The sequence below is a fragment of the Odontesthes bonariensis genome, chromosome 6 (genome assembly GCF_027942865.1).
Source record: "Odontesthes bonariensis isolate fOdoBon6 chromosome 6, fOdoBon6.hap1, whole genome shotgun sequence".
Taxonomy (NCBI): Eukaryota; Metazoa; Chordata; class Actinopteri; order Atheriniformes; family Atherinopsidae; genus Odontesthes; species Odontesthes bonariensis.
In genome coordinates this window covers 730,027-746,000 of record NC_134511.1, presented here as the reverse complement: position 1 = coordinate 746,000, position 15,974 = coordinate 730,027, and the positions used below count along the sequence as shown (strand labels likewise).

The window sequence follows — 15,974 nt, the reverse complement described above, 5'->3', positions numbered from 1 at the left end:
TCAGCAACTAGTGAAGCAGTACAAAGTAACTCCTGTTTTTGGAAGCGTCAGTCTTCAAACGAAGGCTGTAGAACAAAGGCACCCGACTTTTTCAAGTCCGACTTCCTCAAGGACGATCTTCTTCTTCTGGACGGTGTTCTTCTGGACGGTGTTCTTCTGGACGGTGTTCTTCTGGACGGTCTTCTTCTGGACGGTCTTCGTCTGGACGGTCTTCTTCTGGGCGATCTTCGTCTGGACGATCTTCGTCTGGACGATCTTCTTCTGGGCGATCTTCGTCTGGACGATCTTCGTCTGGACGATCTTCTTCTGGACGATCTTCGTCTGGGCGATCTTCGTCTGGGCGATCTTCGTCTGGGCGATCTTCTTCTGGACGATCTTCGTCTGGACGATCTTCGTCTGGGCGATCTTCGTCTGGACGATCTTCTTCTGGGCGATCTTCGTCTGGGCGATCTTCGTCTGGGCGATCTTCGTCTGGACGATCTTCTTCTGGACGATCTTCGTCTGGACGATCTTCTTCTGGACGATCTTCTTCTGGACGATCTTCTTCTTCTGGACGATCTTCTTCTTCTGGACGATCTTCTTCTGGACGATCTTCTTCTGGATGATCTTCTTCTGGACGATCTTCTTCTGGACGATCTTCTTCTGGACGATCTTCGTCTGGACGATCTTCGTCTTGACCCTCTGAGGACATCACCTGTTTCCTTATTTGTTTCCTAAACTGTCTTTGTTTCCTAAATTGTCTTTGTTTTCTAAATTGTCTTTGTTTCCTAAACTGTCTTTGTTTCCTAAACTGTCTTTGTTTTCTAAATTGTCTTTGTTTTCTAAATTGTCTTTGTTTCCTAAACTGTCTTTGTTTCCTAAATTATCTTCTCATTTATCTCGGTAACTAACTTATCGCACTTACTCTGCACTGGTTATGCTCTCAGCTGTTTGGTTTTGGAAGGAAATGCACTTCTGATTTCTTGTGACCTGAAGTTCTTTTGCTTACCAATGTGGAACACACTGATTGTAAGTCGCTTTGGATAAAAGCGTCTGCAGAATGACCGTAATGTGATTTAATGTAATCTATGGGCTTCCTGAAATACGTCAGCGTGTTATAGTCGGTTTAAGCGTCTTTTCACACCTAAAACCATCAAATAAGGATTTGAGGCAAAGCACCGCCATATTGTTTCTTTTCATTTATCTGACTTCTCCTTCTCAGTGCTCTGAAGGGGTAAAGGGTTGGGTTAGTTAAGGTTAGTTAAGGTTAATTAAATGATTAGGTTAGTTTATGTTAGTTAAGGTTTAATAAATCAATTGGTTAGTAAAACGGTTAGTTAAAGTTATTATTTAAGTTATTTATCAACAGGTCAGTTTATGTTAGTTAAATTATTGGGTTAGTTAAGTTTAGTTGAAGGGTTAGTTATGGCTAATTAAATAAATTGGTTAGTTAAATGGGTAGTTTAAGTTTATTAACGGGTTAGTTTATGTTAGTTAAATGATTTGGTTAGTTGAGTGTAGTAAAAGTGTTTGTTATATGTTAGCTGTGATTAGTTAACAGGGTAGTTTATGTTAGTTAACTGATTTGGTTAGTCAACTGATTTGGTTAGTTAACTGGTTAGTCAATGTTGGTTAAACGGTTAGTTAACTGTTTAGTTAAATAGTTCTGAAATGATTGGGTTAGTTAAGGCTAGTTAAAGTTAATTAAATCATCTGGTTAGTTAAACGGTTAGTTTAAGTTTATTAACGGGTTAGTTTATGTTAGTTCAATTATTTGGTTAGTTGAAGTTAGTTAAAGTGTTTGTTAAATGTTAGCTGTGGTTAGTTAAGGTTAGTTAAAATGGTAGTTTACGTTAGTTAACTGATTTGGTTAGTTAACTGGTTAGTCAATGTTGGTTAAACGGTTAGTTAACTGTTTAGTTAAAGAGTTGTGAAATGATTGGGTTAGTTAAAGGGTTAGGTTATGTTAGTTAAATCAATTGGTTAGTTAAGTAAGGTAAGTTTATTAACGGTGTTAGTTAAATGATTTTGTTAGTTGGCGTTAGTTAAGGTTAGTTAAAGTGTTTGTTAAATGGTAGCTGTGGTTAGTTAAGGTTAGTTAACTGATTTGTTTTGTTAACTGGTGAGTTATTGTTGGTTAAATGATTAGTTAACTGTTTAGTTAAAGGGTTATGAAATGATTGGGTTAGTTAAAGGGTTAGTTAAGGTTAGTTAATAGTTTGTTAAATGTTAACTGTGGTTAGTTAATGTTAGTTAATAGTTTGTTAAATGTTAACTGTGGTTAGTTAAGGTTAGTTAACTGATTTGTTTTGTTAACTGGTGAGTTATTGTTGGTTAAATGATTAGTTAACTGTTTAGTTAAAGGGTTATGAAATGATTGGGTTAGTTAAAGGGTTAGTTAAGGTTAGTTAATAGTTTGTTAAATGTTAACTGTGGTTAGTTAATGTTAGTTAATAGTTTGTTAAATGTTAACTGTGGTTAGTTAAGGTTAGTTAACAGGGTAGTTTACGTTAGTTAACTGATTTGGTTAGTGAACTGATTTGGTTAGTGAACTGGTTAGTTAATGTTGGTGAAATGATTAGTTAACTGTTTAGTTTAAGGGTTGTGAAATGATTGGGTTAGTTAAGGTTAGTTAGGTTACTTAAAGGGTAAGAGGGCATTATTTATCAGCTTATTAAACAGCTGATATATTTGTATTTCTCGAGATCTTCTTCAACCCCACCAGGCAGGAGGAGCAGAAGCAGAAGGAGGAGGAGAAGGAGAAGGAGGAGAAGGAGAAGGAGGAGAAGAAGGAGAAGGAGAAGGAGGAGGAGAAGCCGGCTCCTCTTCAGATGAACCTCCTGGCCACTGTGTTCAGACTGAGGACGGAGCTGCACAGAGCAGAAGAGCAGAGAGATCGGGTGAGGAGGAGGGCAGGGGTGGAGCAGATTCCTCCTGGTTCAGTCCGGTTCAGTCTGGTTCTGGTGACGCCATGTTTGTTTGCAGAGCCTGGAGGAGAAGGAGGAGCTGGAGCTGCGCTGCGCTCAGCTGAAAGGAGACGCCAAGATGTACCGTCAACAAAACAAACAGAGCCTGCGGCAGCTGGAGGAGGTGATCAGTGAGCGGGACAAGGTGAGGAGGAGCAGGTGGAGGAGGTGGAGGAGCAGGAGGTGGAGGAGCAGGAGGTGGAGGTGGAGGAGGTGATCAGTGAGCGGGACAAGGTGAGGTGGAGCAGGTGGAGGAGCAGGAGGTGGAGGAGCAGGAGGTGGAGGTGGAGGAGGTGATCAGTGAGCGGGACAAGGTGAGGTGGAGCAGGTGGAGGAGGTGGAGGAGCAGGAGGTGGAGGTGGAGGAGCAGGAGGTGGAGGAGGTGATCGGTGAGCGGGACAAGGTGAGGTGGAGCAGGTGGAGGAGCAGGAGGTGGAGGAGCAGGAGGTGGAGGTGGAGGAGGTGATCAGTGAGCGGGACAAGGTGAGGTGGAGCAGGTGGAGGAGGTGGAGGAGCAGGAGGTGGAGGTGGAGGAGCAGGAGGTGGAGGAGGTGATCGGTGAGCGGGACAAGGTGAGGTGGAGCAGGTGGAGGAGGTGGAGGAGCAGGAGGTGGAGGTGGAGGAGGTGATCAGTGAGCGGGACAAGGTGAGGAGGAGCAGGTGGAGGAGCAGGAGGTGGAGATCAGTGAGCGGGACAAGGTGAGGAGGAGCAGGTGGAGGAGCAGGAGGAGCAGGAGGTGGAGGTGGAGGAGGTGATCAGTGAGCGGGACAAGGTGAGGAGGAGCAGGTGGAGGAGGAGCAGGAGGTGGAGGAGCAGGAGGTGGAGGTCAGTGAGCGGGACAAGGTGAGGAGGAGCAGGTGGAGGAGGTGATCAGGGAGCAGGAGGTGGAGGTGGAGGTGGAGGAGCAGGAGGTGGAGGAGGTGATCGGTGAGCGGGACAAGGTGAGGTGGAGGAGGTGGAGGAGCAGGAGGTGGAGGTGGAGGAGGTGATCAGTGAGCGGGACAAGGTGAGGAGGAGCAGGTGGAGGAGCAGGAGGTGGAGATCAGTGAGCGGGACAAGGTGAGGAGGAGCAGGTGGAGGAGCAGGAGGAGCAGGAGGTGGAGGTGGAGGAGGTGATCAGTGAGCGGGACAAGGTGAGGAGGAGCAGGTGGAGGAGGAGCAGGAGGTGGAGGAGCAGGAGGTGGAGGTCAGTGAGCGGGACAAGGTGAGGAGGAGCAGGTGGAGGAGGTGATCAGGGAGCGGGACAAGGTGAGGAGGAGCAGGTGGAGGAGGTGGAGCAGGTGGAGGAGGTGATCAGGGAGCGGGACAAGGGGAGGTGGAGGAGGTGGAGCAGGAGGAGCAGGTGGAGGAGGTCAGTGAGCGGGACAAGGTGAGGAGGAGGAGGTGGAGGAGGTGGAGCAGGAGGAGCAGCAGGAGGTGGAGGAGGAGGTGATCAGGGAGAGGGACAAGGTGAGGAGGAGCAGGTGGAGGAGCAGGAGGTGGAGGAGCAGGAGGTGGAGCAGGTGGAGGAGGTGATCAGGGAGCGGGACAAGGGGGGGTGGAGGAGGTGGAGCAGGAGGAGGTGGAGGAGGAGGAGCAGCAGGAGGTGGAGCAGGTGGAGCAGGAGGAGCAGCAGGAGGTGGAGCAGGTGCACGTCCTGAGCGTGGCTCAGGACGTGAGATTGGACTGAAGACAAGTTTCAGTGCAATCTGTTGGTTTCCTTAGCTGGGAAGCTGTTTTTGAATTGGCTCTATATGAGTGAATTGGATTATTTTATGAATAATTATGATTACAATGAATTGAATTCCAATTGGCTTGAATTGGACTTTATTATCTAAGTGCTTCGAGATGACATTTGTTTTTATTTGGCGCTCTATAAGTAAAAGTGAATCGTTTCAGGCTCTGGCTGCACAGGGGCAGCAGCTGGAGGAGGCCCGGCTGCTCCTGCAGGAGAAGGATCAGTACAGGGAGCAGCTCAGGCAGCTCTCTGAGCAGTCGGACAGGCTGGAGCTGCTCCTGCTGAGGTCACAGGGGGAGGAGCTACAGCTGAGGACACGCCTCCGCAAGAACACCTGCAACTCTCACCAGTGTGAGAGGAGCGTAAGCAGCGAGGAGGAGGAGGAGCCCCCAGAGAGCACCGCTAAAGGTCAGTCAGGTGACCTGAGCACCGACCAATCACACACCTGAACACGTTCATTACACATCGCCAAAGGTTCTCTACTGCCCCCTGGTGGAGGCATCTGGTAACAACTGTAATCCAACACAAAAACACGGTCATGGTGAAAGAGTCCGTCAGAAGAACACTGAGGCTGTGTTCCAAACCGCAGCGAGAAGTTCCCGGATGCATACTAGATTCTCCGAAATGTTGGTTATGCATCATGAGGTTACTACTAGGGGTCTAACGGTACAAAAAACTCACGGCTCGGTACGTACCTCGGTACGGACCCTACGGTTTGGTACATTTTCGGTACAGTGCCGAAGGAGGCGTGTAGCGAGGTTCGAGCACATGTAACAGATATCTGAATCCTGCCTCTTCTACAGTGGAATATGGGCGCATAGCAGATGCGATGTAAATTCCAGTTGCTTCGGTAATTTTTTTTGCTCTGCATGTATTCGTATCCAGGGGTTGTTGTAATACATTTGGGAGACGTAATTGGTCGGGTCTTTTAATGGTTCTTATAGAACGCATCTGACGGAGGTGTGTGGTGGTCGGTAGCTCCGCCCCATGTCATGCTATCACAGCTGAAATGTTTCATCATACCACACAGACAGAACCGGTGCGTGTTTAATAAGTTAAACTTACACGTTGTCTCCTTTGTCTGCAGCGCTCTGCTCTCCTTTCTTCCTTCATGAAATGAAAAAGTATCGTCTCCTGACTCTCTCTGTGAGCTTTTCCAGCCTCGATGTTAGACGCCTGATGTGATCGTCCATGATTAATATCACCATCATGCAGACCATGAACACGGTGGCCTCCCCGCTCTCCATGTTAGCTTCTTTGTGGTGTTTTTTCTTCTCTCGGGTTTTGTTTTGTTCTGTTTTGTTGTTGAATGTAGCGCTAAACGGCTAACGGCTAACACGTCACTGACGCGGACGGCTGCGCACGGCACATCAGTCCCGACTCATGTGCAATGCAGACTGAAACAGCTCCGCTGGGGAAGGACAGTTATCAGAATGAAATTCGAGTAGGACAGTTCTGATAACTGTGTTCTTATAACTACTCTGTCCGAAAGCGTATATCTCTACGGACCAATCAGAGCTTGCATGTGGCAGTGTTTAAATGGGTCCTGAAGGAAACTCTTGCAAAATAACAGTTCCGCGTTCAGAAAACTTCCGTACCGTGTGTATTCTGCGTGGAAATGCGCGTACCGAACCGTGACCCCCGTACTGTGACGGTTCAATTCAATTCAATTCAATTCAATTCATTTTTATTTATATAGCGCCAAATACAACAAATGTCATCTCAAGGCACTTAGATAGTAAGTCCAATTCTAGCCAATTGGAATTCAATTAATTAATAATAATCATAATTCATAAAATAATCCAATTCGTTCATATAGAGCCGATTCAAAAACAATTTCCTAGCTAAGAAAACCAACAGATTGCACTGAAAACTTTTTCTTTTTCGGTCCAATCTCCCGGCCTGAGCGTGCCTGAGGCGACTGTGGAGAGAAACGACTCCCTTTGAACAGGAAGAAACCTCTGGCAGAACCAGACTCAGGAAGGGTGGCCATCAGAACCAGAACCAGGAAGGGTGGCCATCAGAACCAGAACCAGGAAGGGTGGCCATCCACCTCCACCAGCTGGGGTTTGAGAAGACAGAAAGGGGGGGGGGGCCGCGGCGGCACTGTAACACCATTCAAAGGATATCTGTTGGAACAGGGAAACACGAGTTAATGACCACAATAATATCACATATACATAAAGAGAGTAAAGTGAGGAAAGGTGTGTCAGATGAGGCCCCCCAGCAGTCTGGGCCTATAGCAGCTTAACTATGGGATGTTTCAGGATCACCTGAGCCATCCCTATTCAAGGTAAACACAAGAAACTTGTGCTAACGAAAAAATAAATAATAAAATAAAGGACCAGACTCAGTGAGTAATTCCCTATACTCCCTATATAGATCTGCTCCTCACACCACAACAACCATCTTTTTACAGCCACAAGCTACCTCAGCCTCTCACCAACTGCACACCAGTCACAGCGGGGTGGGGATGCAAACCCTGGTTCGGGTAGGGGGAGAAATAAAAGAGGTAAGAGAAGCGGGAATGGGATTCAAACCCTGGTTCGGGTAGGGGGTAATGAAAGTATAGAAGGTGCCAGAGGTGGAGGCAGAACAAGACACACTAGCAGACACATTATCAGATTCAACAGACCTAACTATAAGCTTTATAAAAAAGTAAAGTTTTAAGCCTGGTCTTAAAAGTGGAAAGGGTGTCTGCTTCCCGGACATTTACTGGCAGCTTATTCCACAGAGAGGGGCCTGATAACTGAAGGCTCTGCCTCCCAAACTGGCAGCTGGTTCCACAGAGAGGGGCCTGATAACTGAAGGCTCTGCCTCCCAAACTGGCAGCTGGTTCCACAGAGAGGGGCCTGATAACTGAAGGCTATGCCTCCCAAACTGGCAGCTGGTTCCTCAGAGAGGGGCCTGATAACTGAAGGCTCTGCCTCCCAAACTGGCAGCTGGTTCCACAGAGAGGGGCCTGATAACTGAAGGCTCTGCCTCCCAAACTGGCAGCTGGTTCCTCAGAGAGGGGCCTGTTAACTGAAGGCTCTGCCTCCCAAACTGGCAGCTGGTTCCACAGAGAGGGGCCTGATAACTGAAGGCTCTGCCTCCCAAACTGGCAGCTGGTTCCTCAGAGAGGGGCCTGATAACTGAAGGCTCTGCCTCCCATTCTACTTTTAGAAACTCTGGGAACCTCAAGTAAACCTGCAGTTTGGGAACGAAGTGCTCTGTTAGGAAAATATCTTACAATGAGATCTTTAAGATATGATGGAGCTCGGTCATTAAGAGTTTTATATGTAAGGAGAAGAATCTTAAATTCTATTCTGAATTTAACAGGGAGCCAATGAAGAGAAGCTAAAACTGGAGAAATATGATCTCTGCTGTTAGTTCTCATCAGTATGTAGTATGTAGTATGCAGTATGTAGTACGCAGTATACAGTATGTAGTATGCAGTATGTAGTATGCAGTATGTAGTATGGAAGTATGCAAGTATGTAGTATGCAGTATGTAGTATGAAGTATGTAGTATGAAGTATGCAGTATGCAGTATGTAATATGGAAGTATGTAGTATGCAGTATGTAGTATGGAAGTATGCAAGTATGTAGTATGCAGTATGTAGTATGAAGTATGTAGTATGAAGTATGCAGTATGCAGTATGTAATATGGAAGTATGCAGTATGCAGTATGTAGTATGCAGTATGTAGTATGAAGTATGCAGTATGTAATATGGAAGTATGTAGTATGCAGTATGTAGTATGCAGTACGCAGTATGTAGTATGCAGTATGTAGTACGCAGTATGTAGTATGCAGTATGTAGTATGCAGTACGCAGTATGTAGTATGCAGTATGTAGTATGCAGTATGCAGTATGTAGTATGCAGTATGCAGTATGTAGTATGGAAGTATGTAGTATGGAAGTATGCAAGTATGTAGTATGGAAGTATGTAGTATGCAGTATGTAGTATGCAGTATGTAGTATGTAGTATGCAAGTATGTAGTATGGAAGTATGCAAGTATGTAGTATGGAAGTATGCAAGTATGTAGTATGGAAGTATGCAGTATGCAGTATGTAGTATGTAGTACGCAGTATGTAGTATGCAGTATGCAGTATGTAATATGGAAGTATGTAGTATGCAGTATGTAGTATGCAGTATGTAGTATGCAGTATGCAGTATGTAGTATGCAGTATGCAGTACGTAGTATGCAGTATATAGTACGCAGTACGCAGTATGCAGTATGTAATATGGAAGTATGTAGTATGCAGTATGTAGTATGCAGTATGTAGTATGCAGTATGCAGTATGTAGTATGCAGTACGTAGTACGTAGTATGCAGTATGCAATATATAGTACGTAGTATGCAGTATACAGTATGTAGTATGTAGTATGTAGTATGTAATATGGAAGTATGTAGTATGCAGTATGTAGTATGCAGTATGCAGTATGCAGTACGTAGTACGTAGTATGCAGTATGCAATATATAGTACGTAGTATGCAGTATACAGTATGTAGTATGTAGTATGTAGTATAGAAGTATGTAGTATGCAGTATGTAGTATGGAAGTATGCAGTATGTAGTATGCAGTATGGAAGTATGTAGTATGTAGTATGCAGTATGGAAGTATGCAGTATGTAGTATGTAGTGTGCAGTATGTAGTATACAGTATGCAGTATGTAGTATGGAAGTATGTAGTATGGAAGTATGCAGAATGGAAGTATGCAGTATGCAGTATGGAAGTATGCAGTATGCAGTATGGAAGTATGTAGTATGCAGTACGCAGTATGCAGTACGTAGTATGCAGTATGTAGTATGGAAGTATGTAGTATGTAGTATGCAGAATGGAAGTATGCAGTATGCAGTATGGAAGTATGTAGTATGTAGTATGCAGTATGGAAGTATGTAGTATGCAGTATGTAGTATGGAAGTATGCAGTATGTAGTATGCAGTATGGAAGTATGTAGTATGTAGTATGCAGTATGGAAGTATGCAGTATGGAAGTATGTAGCATGCAGTATGTAGTATGGAAGTATGCAGTATGTAGTATGCAGTATGGAAGTATTTAGTATGTAGTATGCAGTATGGAAGTATGCAGTATGTAGTATGCAGTATGTAGTATACAGTATGCAGTATGTAGTATGGAAGTATGTAGTATGGAAGTATGCAGTATGGAAGTATGGAAGTATGCAGTATGTAGTATGCAGTATGGAAGTATGCAGTATGCAGTATGCAGTATGCGGTTTCGAACACAGCCTGAGTAATTATTTATGGAACAGAACACAGCAGTAGAGAGTTTCTCACTCACTGCTGCTACCGGCTGCTGGATCAGGGGTTCACTTAGTTTCTCACTCACTGCTGCTACCAGCTGCTGGATCAGGGGTTCACTTAGTTTCTCACTGCTGCTACCAGCTGCTGGATCAGGGGTTCACTTAGTTTCTCACTCACTGCTGCTACCAGCTGCTGGATCAGGGGTTCACTTAGTTTCTCACTCACTGCTGCTACCGGCTGCTGGATCAGGGGTTCACTTAGTTTCTCACTCACTGCTGCTACCGGCTGCTGGATCAGGGGTTCACTTAGTTTCTCACTCACTGCTGCTACCAGCTGCTGGATCAGGGCTTCACTTAGTTTCTCACTGCTGCTACCAGCTGCTGGATCAGGGGTTCACTTAGTTTCTCACTGCTGCTACCAGCTGCTGGATCAGGGGTTCACTTAGTTTCTCACTCACTGCTGCTACCAGCTGCTGGATCAGGGGTTCACTTAGTTCCTCACTCACTGCTGCTACCGGCTGCTGGATCAGGGGTTCACTTAGTTTCTCACTCACTGCTGCTACCGGCTGCTGGATCAGGGTTCACTTAGTTTCTCACTCACTGCTGCTACCAGCTGCTGGATCAGGGGTTCACTTAGTTTCTCACTCACTGCTGCTACCAGCTGCTGGATCAGGGGTTCACTTAGTTTCTCACTGCTGCTACCAGCTGCTGGATCAGGGGTTCACTTAGTTTCTCACTCACTGCTGCTACCGGCTGCTGGATCAGGGGTTCACTTAGTTTCTCACTCACTGCTGCTACCAGCTGCTGGATCAGGGGTTCACTTAGTTTCTCACTCACTGCTGCTCCCAGCTGCTGGATCAGGGGTTCACTTAGTTTCGCACTGCTGCTACCAGCTGCTGGATCAGGGGTTCACTTAGTTTCTCACTGCTGCTACCAGCTGCTGGATCAGGGGTTCACTTAGTTTCTCACTCACTGCTGCTACCGGCTGCTGGATCAGGGGTTCACTTAGTTTCTCACTCACTGCTGCTACCAGCTGCTGGATCAGGGGTTCACTTAGTTTCTCACTCACTGCTGCTACCAGCTGCTGGATCAGGGGTTCACTTAGTTTCTCACTGCTGCTACCAGCTGCTGGATCAGGGGTTCACTTAGTTTCTCACTCACTGCTGCTACCAGCTGCTGGATCAGGGGTTCACTTAGTTTCTCACTCACTGCTGCTACCAGCTGCTGGATCAGGGGTTCACTTAGTTTCTCACTCACTGCTGCTACCAGCTGCTGGATCAGGGGTTCACTTAGTTTCTCACACACTGCTGCTACCAGCTGCTGGATCAGGGGTTCACTTAGTTTCTCACACACTGCTGCTACCAGCTGCTGGATCAGGGGTTCACTTAGTTTCTCACTGCTGCTGCCAGCTGCTGGAACAGGGGTTCACTTAGTTTCTCACTCACTGCTGCTACCAGCTGCAGGATCAGGGGTTCACTTAGTTTCTCACTCACTGCTGCTACCAGCTGCTGGATCAGGGGTTCACTTAGTTTCTCACTGCTGCTGCCAGCTGCTGGATCAGGGGTTCACTTAGTTTCTCACTCACTGCTGCTACCAGCTGCTGGATCAGGGGTTCACTTAGTTTCTCACTGCTGCTACCAGCTGCTGGATCAGGGGTTCACTTAGTTTCTCACTGCTGCTACCAGCTGCTGGATCAGGGGTTCACTTAGTTTCTCACTCACTGCTGCTACCAGCTGCTGGATCAGGGGTTCACTTAGTTTCTCACTCACTGCTGCTACCAGCTGCTGGATCAGGGGTTCACTTAGTTTCTCACTCACTGCTGCTACCAGCTGCTGGATCAGGGGTTCACTTAGTTTCTCACTCACTGCTGCTACCGGCTGCTGGATCAGGGGTTCACTTAGTTTCTCACTCACTGCTGCTACCAGCTGCTGGATCAGGGGTTCACTTAGTTTCTCACTCACTGCTGCTACCAGCTGTTGGATCAGGGGTTCACTTAGTTTCTCACTCACTGCTGCTACCAGCTGCTGGATCAGGGGTTCACTTAGTTTCTCACTCACTGCTGCTACCGGCTGCTGGATCAGGGGTTCACTTAGTTTCTCACTCACTGCTGCTACCGGCTGCTGGATCAGGGGTTCACTTAGTTTCTCACTCACTGCTGCTACCAGCTGCTGGATCAGGGCTTCACTTAGTTTCTCACTGCTGCTACCAGCTGCTGGATCAGGGGTTCACTTAGTTTCTCACTGCTGCTACCAGCTGCTGGATCAGGGGTTCACTTAGTTTCTCACTCACTGCTGCTACCAGCTGCTGGATCAGGGGTTCACTTAGTTCCTCACTCACTGCTGCTACCGGCTGCTGGATCAGGGGTTCACTTAGTTTCTCACTCACTGCTGCTACCGGCTGCTGGATCAGGGTTCACTTAGTTTCTCACTCACTGCTGCTACCAGCTGCTGGATCAGGGGTTCACTTAGTTTCTCACTCACTGCTGCTACCAGCTGCTGGATCAGGGGTTCACTTAGTTTCTCACTGCTGCTACCAGCTGCTGGATCAGGGGTTCACTTAGTTTCTCACTCACTGCTGCTACCAGCTGCTGGATCAGGGGTTCACTTAGTTTCTCACTGCTACTACCAGCTGCTGGATCAGGGGTTCACTTAGTTTCTCACTCACTGCTGCTACCGGCTGCTGGATCAGGGGTTCACTTAGTTTCTCACTCACTGCTGCTACCAGCTGCTGGATCAGGGGTTCACTTAGTTTCTCACTCACTGCTGCTCCCAGCTGCTGGATCAGGGGTTCACTTAGTTTCGCACTGCTGCTACCAGCTGCTGGATCAGGGGTTCACTTAGTTTCTCACTGCTGCTACCAGCTGCTGGATCAGGGGTTCACTTAGTTTCTCACTCACTGCTGCTACCGGCTGCTGGATCAGGGGTTCACTTAGTTTCTCACTCACTGCTGCTACCAGCTGCTGGATCAGGGGTTCACTTAGTTTCTCACTGCTGCTACCAGCTGCTGGATCAGGGGTTCACTTAGTTTCTCACTCACTGCTGCTACCAGCTGCTGGATCAGGGGTTCACTTAGTTTCTCACTCGCTGCTGCTACCGGCTGCTGGATCAGGGGTTCACTTAGTTTCTCACTCACTGCTGCTACCAGCTGCTGGATCAGGGGTTCACTTAGTTTCTCACTCACTGCTGCTACCAGCTGCTGGATCAGGGGTTCACTTAGTTTCTCACTCACTGCTGCTACCAGCTGTTGGATCAGGGGTTCACTTAGTTTCTCACTCACTGCTGCTACCAGCTGCTGGATCAGGGGTTCACTTAGTTTCTCACACACTGCTGCTACCGGCTGCTGGATCAGGGGTTCACTTAGTTTCTCACTCACTGCTGCTACCAGCTGCTGGATCAGGGGTTCACTTAGTTTCTCACTCACTGCTGCTACCAGCTGCTGGATCAGGGGTTCACTTAGTTTCTCACACACTGCTGCTACCAGCTGCTGGATCAGGGGTTCACTTAGTTTCTCACACACTGCTGCTACCAGCTGCTGGATCAGGGGTTCACTTAGTTTCTCACTGCTGCTGCCAGCTGCTGGAACAGGGGTTCACTTAGTTTCTCACTCACTGCTGCTACCAGCTGCTGGATCAGGGGTTCACTTAGTTTCTCACTCACTGCTGCTACCAGCTGCAGGATCAGGGGTTCACTTAGTTTCTCACTCACTGCTGCTACCAGCTGCTGGAACAGGGGTTCACTTAGTTTCTCACTCACTGCTGCTACCAGCTGCTGGATCAGGGGTTCACTTAGTTTCTCACTCACTGCTGCTACCAGCTGCAGGATCAGGGGTTCACTTAGTTTCTCACTCACTGCTGCTACCAGCTGCTGGATCAGGGGTTCACTTAGTTTCTCACTCACTGCTGCTACCAGCTGCTGGATCAGGGGTTCACTTAGTTTCTCACTCACTGCTGCTACCAGCTGCAGGATCAGGGGTTCACTTAGTTTCTCACTCACTGCTGCTACCAGCTGCAGGATCAGGGGTTCACTTAGTTTCTCACTCACTGCTGCTACCAGCTGCTGGATCAGGGGTTCACTTAGTTTCTCACTCACTGCTGCTACCAGCTGCAGGATCAGGGGTTCACTTAGTTTCTCACTCACTGCTGCTACCAGCTGCTGGATCAGGGGTTCACTTAGTTTCTCACTGCTGCTGCCAGCTGCTGGATCAGGGGTTCACTTAGTTTCTCACTCACTGCTGCTACCAGCTGCTGGATCAGGGGTTCACTTAGTTTCTCACTGCTGCTACCAGCTGCTGGATCAGGGGTTCACTTAGTTTCTCACTGCTGCTACCAGCTGCTGGATCAGGGGTTCACTTAGTTTCTCACTCACTGCTGCTACCAGCTGCTGGATCAGGGGTTCACTTAGTTTCTCACTCACTGCTGCTACCAGCTGCTGGATCAGGGGTTCACTTAGTTTCTCACTCACTGCTGCTACCAGCTGCTGGATCAGGGGTTCACTTAGTTTCTCACTCACTGCTGCTACCGGCTGCTGGATCAGGGGTTCACTTAGTTTCTCACTCACTGCTGCTACCAGCTGCTGGATCAGGGGTTCACTTAGTTTCTCACTCACTGCTGCTACCAGCTGTTGGATCAGGGGTTCACTTAGTTTCTCACTCACTGCTGCTACCAGCTGCTGGATCAGGGGTTCACTTAGTTTCTCACACACTGCTGCTACCAGCTGCTGGATCAGGGGTTCACTTAGTTTCTCACTCACTGCTGCTACCGGCTGCTGGATCAGGGGTTCACTTAGTTTCTCACTGCTGCTACCAGCTGCTGGATCAGGGGTTCACTTAGTTTCTCACTGCTGCTACCAGCTGCTGGATCAGGGGTTCACTTAGTTTCTCACTCACTGCTGCTACCAGCTGCTGGATCAGGGGTTCACTTAGTTTCTCACTGCTGCTGCCAGCTGCTGGATCAGGGGTTCACTTAGTTTCTCACTCACTGCTGCTACCAGCTGCTGGATCAGGGGTTCACTTAGTTTCTCACTGCTGCTGCCAGCTGCTGGATCAGGGGTTCACTTAGTTTCTCACTGCTGCTGCCAGCTGCTGGATCAGGGGTTCACTTAGTTTCTCACTCACTGCTGCTACCAGCTGCTGGATCAGGGGTTCACTTAGTTTCTCACTGCTGCTGCCAGCTGCTGGATCAGGGGTTCACTTAGTTTCTCACTGCTGCTGCCAGCTGCTGGATCAGGGGTTCACTTAGTTTCTCACTCACTGCTGCTACCAGCTGCTGGATCAGGGGTTCACTTAGTTTCTCACTGCTGCTGCCAGCTGCTGGATCAGGGGTTCACTTAGTTTCTCACTGCTGCTACCAGCTGCTGGATCAGGGGTTCACTTAGTTTCTCACTGGGATGTTTGTTGTCCAGGCAGCAGCGAGGAGGTTCGCAGCGGGACGTCAGGGGAAAACGAAGAGGTGGCAGCTCTGCAGCAGCCGAGTTCTCTGGTGGGAGGAGCCAGAGAGGCCAAGAACAGACCCTGCAATGTTGCATCATGGGTAATATTCCCCCCACACACACTGATATATATGACCCCAGGTGTGAGTCAGCAGGTGTTTGTGTCTCGGCAGGAGGAGCAGAGCGGCTGCGTCCCCTTCACGGGTCGTCAGGGGAACTTTCTGCACCGCAGGTGAGCGTCTCTGAACTTTATCTGAAAGTTTCCCGCAGCTCCCACCCAGCTGGAATCTGTTCTTGTTTCCATGCCGACAGAAAGAGAGCTCTGAGGTCAAAGTTCGTCAGCACGGGGTATGCGTCCGGTAACCTTGACGACAGCAGCGACATCACTGAATCAGACTGAGGTCACGTGGCGTGGCGGGTTTAGAGGCGGAGCCTCCCCGGGTGGTGACGTTCAGTCGACGCGTTACAGGAAGACGTGTGAAAATAAAAAAATATCTGTTTTTATGCTAACATCAATCCTGTTCAATAAAACTTTATTATTCCATCCATCCGTTTTCTGTACCCGCTGAATCTGTCGGTCTGGTCGCGGGGGGGCGGAGCCTATCCCAGCGGTCATCGGGTGGGAGGCGGGGTAAATTT

At 48.0% G+C, this 15,974-nt stretch overlaps 2 protein-coding genes across 2 annotated transcripts in view; one reads left to right on the top strand and one right to left on the bottom strand.

Moving 5' to 3' along the window:
• The window catches only part of LOC142382699 (uncharacterized), a 38,973-nt gene extending 37,809 nt beyond the window's left edge, over positions 1-1,164 (bottom strand). The window contains exons 1-2 of the mRNA XM_075468821.1: positions 1,159-1,164; positions 83-495 (exon numbers count right to left, since the gene is read on the bottom strand). Coding sequence (XP_075324936.1) covers positions 83-495; positions 1,159-1,164 — 419 coding nt within the window. The remainder of the gene's footprint in view (positions 1-82; positions 496-1,158) is intronic.
• A 1,167-nt stretch (positions 1,165-2,331) lies between these two features.
• On the top strand, positions 2,332-15,881 carry card9 (caspase recruitment domain family, member 9). The gene is made up of 6 exons (XM_075466965.1): positions 2,332-2,879; positions 2,965-3,090; positions 4,825-5,071; positions 15,309-15,436; positions 15,509-15,567; positions 15,648-15,881. Exons 1-6 carry the CDS (start codon positions 2,811-2,813, stop codon positions 15,733-15,735), a joined length of 717 nt encoding a protein of 238 aa, XP_075323080.1. The 5' UTR covers positions 2,332-2,810; the 3' UTR covers positions 15,736-15,881.
• The last annotated feature ends 93 nt before the right edge of the window (positions 15,882-15,974 follow it).

Bases quoted from the DNA above. Each gene is read 5' to 3' on its own strand.
- card9 (XM_075466965.1), top strand. From the start codon at position 2,811: ATGAACCTCCTGGCCACTGTGTTCAGACTGAGGACGGAGCTGCACAGA. The intron at 3,091-4,824 runs GTGAGGAGGAGC...GAATCGTTTCAG, and splicing joins TGATCAGTGAGCGGGACAAG to GCTCTGGCTGCACAGGGGCA. The intron at 15,437-15,508 runs GTAATATTCCCC...GTGTCTCGGCAG, and splicing joins CCTGCAATGTTGCATCATGG to GAGGAGCAGAGCGGCTGCGT.